This window comes from Bos indicus x Bos taurus, chromosome 18 (assembly GCF_003369695.1).
Source record: "Bos indicus x Bos taurus breed Angus x Brahman F1 hybrid chromosome 18, Bos_hybrid_MaternalHap_v2.0, whole genome shotgun sequence".
NCBI lineage: Eukaryota > Metazoa > Chordata > Mammalia > Artiodactyla > Bovidae > Bos > Bos indicus x Bos taurus.
In genome coordinates this window covers 41,843,719-41,851,181 of record NC_040093.1, presented here as the reverse complement: position 1 = coordinate 41,851,181, position 7,463 = coordinate 41,843,719, and the positions used below count along the sequence as shown (strand labels likewise).

The 7,463-nt window shown below is 48.2% G+C and overlaps 1 protein-coding gene across 2 annotated transcripts in view; it reads left to right on the top strand.

Moving 5' to 3' along the window:
* Positions 1 to 1,421: 1,421 nt before the first annotated feature.
* LOC113876841 (liver carboxylesterase-like) overlaps positions 1,422 to 7,463 on the top strand; it is a 32,248-nt gene continuing 26,206 nt past the window's right edge. The window contains exons 1-2 of one of the 2 annotated variants that reach the window (XM_027516527.1): positions 1,422 to 1,549; positions 5,124 to 5,328. In XM_027516527.1, coding sequence (XP_027372328.1) covers positions 1,498 to 1,549; positions 5,124 to 5,328 — 257 coding nt within the window. In that variant the 5' untranslated portion in view covers positions 1,422 to 1,497. Of the gene's footprint in view, positions 1,550 to 5,120; positions 5,329 to 7,463 lie in introns of both variants that reach the window. The other variant, XM_027516526.1, reaches the window with a different exon arrangement.

The following is a 7,463-nucleotide window of genomic DNA, read 5'->3' as shown; positions in this document are numbered from 1 at the left end:
GTTCAATATTTTAGAAAAAAATTTTTGCCACACCACATGGCATACAGGATCTTAGTTCCGTGACCAAGGATCAAACCCATTCCACCCGCAGTGGAGTCTTAGCCACTGGACAGCAGGGAAGTCCCTGTGTGTGATTTTTGAGGAACTGCCAAACAACATCCTAATGCAGTCATAACTGTATTATAGGTGTTTTTCCCCTTAACAATAGATCATGACTGCCTTTCCCTGTTAAGAAACAGAGGTGTACATCACTAGAGTGAATGAAAGAACAGTGTTGCCTTAGCCGGCTATACCAGAGTGTACTTAGAGAATGTCCCATTTACTGGACATATAATGATTCTATTAGATGGGCTTTGAGCATCTTCCTCTTTCCCCTAGAAGATAAGAGCACGGTCACAGGTGTGCTCAGAGCACTCTGCATCCCTCTATTTTGTTGCTGCCACACTGCATTGCAACCCCCTATCACCTCTCCCTGCCTCTGTCTTATCTATTATATGGTGATTCCTCCAGGAGATGGACCATGTCTTAGATTTATCTTTGTCTCCATAATACTTGGCATGCATGGTAAGTCGCTTCAGTCGTGTCTGACTCTTTGAGACCTTATGGACTGTAGCCTGCCGAGGCGCCTCTGTTGATGGGATTCTCCATGCCAGAATACTGGAGTCAGTGGCCATGCCCTCCTCCAGGGGATTTCCCGACCCAGTGATCAAACTGGCATCTCCCTCTCTAGCAGGTGGGTTCTTTGCCACTAGTGCCACCTGGAAAGATGAAAAACACTTAGCATAGAGCCAGGCATTTGGTAAATGTTTGGAGAATGAATGCATAAATGAAATAATGATAAATGGAAGGAAGGGTGGAGGGATGGATGGATGAATGAATAATCACAGCCCAAGATGATGGAGTGGTGGAGTCCCTTTACTGTAATAACATTCCCTCCAAAGATTGTTGGAGCTGTGCAGCAGGAGGCTGAGTCACTTGGCAGGAACACTGTAAACTTAATCTGGGCATCAGAAGGGTGACTGGATAAATTTCAAGATGCTTCCAAAATAAGAACATGGAGCTCTGAAATAAGCCCCTTAATTCTCTAGCTGGGTGGCTATGGGGCTGGGTGTCGCTCTACAAGTTATCCAGTTGTTCTGAGGGCCCCAGACCAAAGGCTCCCCTTGTCTGAACGCCTCTGTCTGCTTGTTCCTGCCCTGGGAATCTCACAGAGCACTAAGCTTAGAGTCCAGGAAGGGAGACGCACTTAGGAAACAAATTGAAGTGTCTGTGGCTACCTGTAATTAGAGAAGTAGGTCTGGGTTCTTGATTTAAAAGAGGGCAAAGTCTTGGTGGGTGTGGCTCACACGCCCCAACCACCCTCAAGGAAGGGAGGCCAGTTTTTCTGTTATTGAGCTGCTGGAGTGGGAGCTTGCAGAGGGAGCTTTGGTCCCAGAGTGAAACAGCCCTCTGAGCAGGGCAGAGACCTGTGGACACAGGAGCAGCTGTCTTTCCACGATGTGGCTCTTTGGGCTGGTTCTGACCTCCATCTCTACTTTCACAGCTTGGGGTGAGTCCTCCTGAATGCAGATAGCCAGGGCTTCTTTGGAAATCCTTTTGGGGAACATGGGGGAGGAGATGAGCATGGGACAAAGTAGTGACAGGCCAGGCTCTGCAGCAGCACGGGCTCTGTGAACTTGGATGGTGTAGCCCAGCCCGTGTTTCGCAGCAGGAGACACAGGGGACGGAGCACACCCTAGACTCGGCTGCGGGCCACCACTGCAGAGGAAGCCAACGAGCTCACCTCCCACATCCCTCCGAGGACTTTGGTGAGCTCCTCCATGTCTTTCCCTCTTGATTGTTAATGCAGATATGGAGCAGGACCTTACCAGAATCCTGGAAGGGGTCTTTGTTTTTTTTTGGCTAAGTCCTGTCTGACTCTTTTGAGACCCCATTCAGCCTGCCAGGCTCATCTCTCTATGGTATTTCCGAGGGAAGAATATTGGAATGCCTTGCCGTTTCCTTCTTCAGGGGATCTTCTGCACCCAGGGATGGAACCCGCGTCTCCTGCACTGCAGGTGGAATCTTTCCACTGAGCCACCCAGGAAGCCTTTACGAGAATATTAATACCGGCTCTGGAGACGGCGGTGTGGGTTGCCGTCGCGGCTCAGCACTTAGTAGCTGTGTGTTCTTAGACAAGTTATGTCCCTTTTCTGGGCCTTGGTTTTGCATTTCGAAAATGGGGGTGACAACTGTATCTACCTCAGTGGGCTGTTGTGAGTTGGAAATGGGCTGTTGCTTCTAAAGAGTGCCTGAAATAGAGAAAGTGAAAAAAGAGATAAAGGAGTTGTTTTCAAAGACAGTGTATTAACAGAAAGTTTGGGCTATCCTGGGGCCCACAGATCAGGAGTGTGTGTCTAAGTCCCTTCAGTCGTGTCAGACTCTGTGAAACGCTATAGACTGTAGCCCTCCTGGCTCCTCTGTTCATGGGATTCTCCAGGCAAGACTTCTGGAGTGGGTTGCCATTTCCTACTCCGGGGGATCTTCCCAACCCAGCGGTTGAACCCACGTCTCTTACATCTACCTATATTGGCAAGTAGGGTAAGGAGCCGGAGAAGGCAATGGCACCCCACTCCAGTACGATTGCCTGGAAAATCCCATCGACGGAGGAGCTTGGTGGGCTGCAGTCCATGGGGTCGCTAAGAGTCAGACCCGACTGAGCGACTTCACTTTCACTTTTCACTTTCATGCATTGGAGAAGGAAATGGCAACCTACTCCAGTGTTCTTGCCTGGAGAATCCCAGGGACGGGGGAGCCTGGTGGGCTGCCGTCTATGGGGTCGCACAGAGTCGGACACGACTGAAGCGACTTAGCAGCAGCAGCAGCCACAGGCTAAGGAGCCAACTGCCACTGAAAAGATGATTAAGACACATTTCCCTGAAGAAGAGGGCATGGCCTTACCATGGTGGTGCAGGTTATGAAGACAGGGGTATGTCTCTAGGCAGAGGCAATAAAAAGAAATTGGGATTAAGGCCTTTATCTTGGTCGCTGATGGCAAAGACAGAGGTGAGACAGGATAAGCAGGTTTGGGAGTTCCAAGGTAGAAATGTCAGCAGGTTAGGGGGTATGCACAGTTTTCAGGTATTTTGCAATGGAGTGATTGGGGCAGGGTGATATTTACTCAATAGAGGGCCTGACTAAGAAGGGAATTGGGGTTCAGGCTACAGCAGGCTAGAAGGGGAAGTTTGTCCTATCTCCAGGGATTGGTTAACTCTGGGAAGGGCAGTCCCCCCAGAATCAGCAAGGCTGCAGGTGTCAAAGCATAAGAATACAGAACATAGAGGACATGGTTAAGACAAGAACGTAGCAAGGGACCTCAGATGCATCTGCACCATTTTATAGATGGAAAAACTGAGGCTCAGGGAGGGAAATGTACATGCCAAGGTCAGCTGAAAAATCACATTGTGAATTCTCTCTATCTCCTGAGTCCAGAGCCAGTGCTCTGGCCATCAGTGCTCTGACAGCCCAGCCTCCACTGGGTTTTGTCTTCCTCCTGGCTCTGTGACACTGTGAAGGGCCCAGAACCAAGGGGAAGCACTGACTAAGAAGCACATTAGAAGCTGATTATCCCCTTACAGCTGGTTTACCCAGGCAGGTCCATACAATTACCACCTTTAGAAAGGCCGTACTGGCTTCCTCCATTTCCTCGGTTACCTCATCTCTAAAATGGACATAATGGTGTCTCCCTAGCCAGGTTTTTCTGATTAGGGTCCCCACGTGGTACCTAGTGAGTGCTCTATGCACAAACACGTAACCAAGTGTCAACCTCTGCTGTCACCACCATTGCCTGTGCCTCTCAACCCAACACCCACATTTTCACTCTTGCCAGTCGGGCGTCTGTCCACTTCATCTCTCTTGAAGGCTGTCTTTCGATGTGTCCATAAACCAGATCTGGGTTATTCTTCTCTGTTCTGGCCACACACTTTGAGAGAGAGGTTGGCCTTTTGTCTGTATCTAAAGGGGAACAATTGGGAGGGAGAGAGCCTGGAAATCATTTCCTGTTAGGATGCAGGTGTTGAAGATAGACAAGAGAGGACTTGAGGGACAAGCATGAACAGGGGTCATACTAAGACCACCTGCCTCATGAAAGTGCAGGATGTCCCCAAGCAGGAAGCACCAGGCCTGACCTGGCAAGTGCAGGAGACACATTTGAGCTCAGTGAGAAAAAACCGCCTGCTCACGGGAATGGGACAGACGGAACGTGACCCCAAGTCTCGCTCCCTGTGATGACCCTGCTCAGAGTCATCGGAAGGAGCCTCTTCAAGCTGATTGTCTCTCTCTTACTCCAGGACAGTTCTCTGTTGCTCTTACCCCCTAAAAAAGCCAGAATGGTTGGCCTGGTATTTGGGACTCTCCCAGCCTTGAACCTTCCAGGATCATGCTCCACCCCCATGACTCTTCCTGGAGTCATGAGGAAGACCCATCGCTCTTCCTCAGGCAGGCGTTGTGCTTTGCTGTCTCAGAGCCTCCCCTCTGCACAATCTCGTCTCTCTTTATACCTTTATACCCTCTCTTCCACCTCCCGGGGTCACTGTTCCACCACTGCAAGTCCCAGATGCGAGGTCACTGCTTCCATGAAGCCAGCAGTCAGAGGGCCTCGCTCCCTCTTCTGTCTCCTATGGGACCTTAATCAGTAATTCTCCCAGGACAGGGACCACTTGTCCCCACAGGAGGGTCAGGTATGCGTGTGCTCATTCTCCACGTAAGGTCAGATGTCTGAGAAGAGCAGCCGCCTCTTGCTCATCCTCTCATCCAACGTGCAGCTCACGGCCGGGATCCAGTGGGTGGTTGATTCCAGAGGCTCCTAAGTGTGGAGACTGAGTGCCATCTTCATTCCCAGCAGCTCTTCTTCATGTGTTTGTGTCTGATGTGATGCTGTTACACCTCCAATTGCAATTCATTCCTTCAGATATCCCTGTGAGTTAGGAAGGACAGTTAGCTTCACCTCTCTTATATAAGAAGAAACTGAGGCTTAGAGAGTTGAGAGGACATTAAAGATCACGTGAGAAAGGTAACAAAATCCACGCAGACTCCAGGTCACCATCACCACTGACGAGGCCTCACTTCCTCCCGATGTCCAGCAGGGCAGCCGCCTTCATCGCCTGTCGTGGACACCGCTCAGGGCAGAGTCCTGGGGAAACATGTCAGCTTAAAAGGATTTGCTCAGCCTGTGGCCGTTTTCCTGGGAGTCCCTTTTGCCAAGCCTCCTCTTGGATCCTTGAGGTTTGCTCCGCCGCAGCCTGCAGAACCATGGACCTTTGTGAAGAATACCATCTCTCACCCTCCCATGTAAGTCCGGGGTGTGGCTTTTGCATTTTTCAGTAGGGATGTTAGTCTCAAAGGGATGCAGGAAGGAGCCAAGGCAGTCCTATGAGTGGCTCATACTTCGTCCTGGAATCTTCAAGATATTGCAGATCCTTATCAACCTTCCAGAACTCTCATAGCTTTCTAGAGCCCTTTATTCAACTAATATTTATTGAGCAACTTTCCCAGGTATCTTCTAGTTTCCTGGAATCCATTAGTGACCAGAACAAAGATCCCACCTTCATGGAGCTTGCACTGTAGCTGGGGCAGACAGATAGTAAGAAGTATGCAAATTGAAACATAGATTATGTAATGTATCAGAATATGATAAGTGCTGTGGGAAAAAATAGAAAGTGGAGCAGGTGAAAGATTTCAAAAGTAATGATTCTGTTAACCTAAAACAAGAAAACAACCAGATTTTTTCCAGCAGAACCAGGGGTTTATTTGAGAGCTGCAAAGAACTGCCATCGTGGATATGCAACTATGGCAAACCACATGCAAGTCAAGTAAAACAAAGGATTTTCTCTTATAGAGGCCAACGGGAAGGAAGGAGGCACTGTTACAAATAAAAAGTCCACTGGAGGAAACTGGGAGTTTGTTATGTAGTGGCTTTTAATTGGCTGAGGAACGACAGTCTCTCATTGGCTGAGCTGTTGCCAAGGGAAGAGTTAATCTTTCTCATAGTAAAGTCCTGTCACTTCCAGCCGGAGGTGCAAAGTCTGTCTCTACCTAATGAAATCTGTATTGAGGTGAAGTGGTATGTTCCTGAGAACTGCCCCTCCTGATCTCTGCATTTTATTTTAGTGAGGTTTCCCTTTATTAATTTTCACAATTCTATTTCTTTTCCTTCTTGAACTTCACCATAGTGGGGAGTAAGGTGGGCCAGGAGATGTATGGGTGGTAGTGCTTTGGGGTGTTGATTGCACAAGTTCTCAGCTCCCAAGTGTGTCTTGCTCTCTTGACATAAGCAGAACCATTGTTGATGTTTTCTGCTTAGCTGGCCAAGTTGGGTAAAGAAGACGCTCAGCTGCTTCCCAAGGCATCTCAGATGTCTGCAAGGTTTGAGTCACGTATTATTTATCTCAGCAAGAGATTTCTAATTATTTCCAGGGTCCTGTGTCTTGCTACATTCTTTTCCTTTCTTCTCTTCTCTACTGTCCTTACTCCCTTCCATCTTCCCTTTCTTTTAAAAAACATTCATTCTTTTTCTTTCCTGATAACAAGTAATAAGTAGTACATACTTATTATATAAAAGTGAGGGAACCTCCCTGGTAGTCCAGTGGCTAAGACTCCATGCTCCCAATGTAGAGGGCGTGGGCTCAATCCGTCGTCAGGGAACTAGATTCCAAGTGCCACAACTACGAGTTCCTGTGCTGCAACGGAAAAATCCCACATGCCATGACGAAGACCTGGTGCAGCCAAATATTAATAAATAAAATTGAGTAATTTTTTTAAAGTGTGGAAGTACAGGTGAGTAAAGTTGAGAAAATGAAAACCACACAGTCCCACCACCTAGCAAGAACTGCTATTCACAGTTTAGATTCTATTTTTCCAGTCTTTTACCTGCTGCACACTTTCTCCCTTTAAATGGAATCACATAACTTTCCCTACCCACTTCTAGTGTGTGTGTGTGTGTGTTTCCCGCATCAAAAAGCAGTTCTTGCACACCATATGGAGCACAACAATTCGCCTAATTCTGTCGGGGTTTTGCCAGAGATAGCGTCAGATTCCATCAGTGAAGGGCTCAGTCCCACATAACCTCCCTCTACTTCAAACGCCAATTCCAAGTTGTCGCCTGTGTGTCTGACCAACTGGCTATAACTCAGAAGTTCCTGTGACCACCTTCCTGGGTTCTAGTAATTTACCAGAGCAGCTCACAGAACTCAACAAACTAGTTTCCCCACTAGATTACCAGTTCCTTATGAAGGGTATTGTAGGATACAAACCACAAGCCAAATGAAGAGATCCGTAAGGTGAGGTCCCTGACAGAGGACCCAGCATGGTGGCCACCTCCCTGGTTGCCCAGAGGTTAAGAATCTGCCCTTCTACTGCAACGGATTCAATCCCTGGTCAGGGAAGTAAGATCTCACATGCCACACAATAAAGAAAAAAAGCCTTCT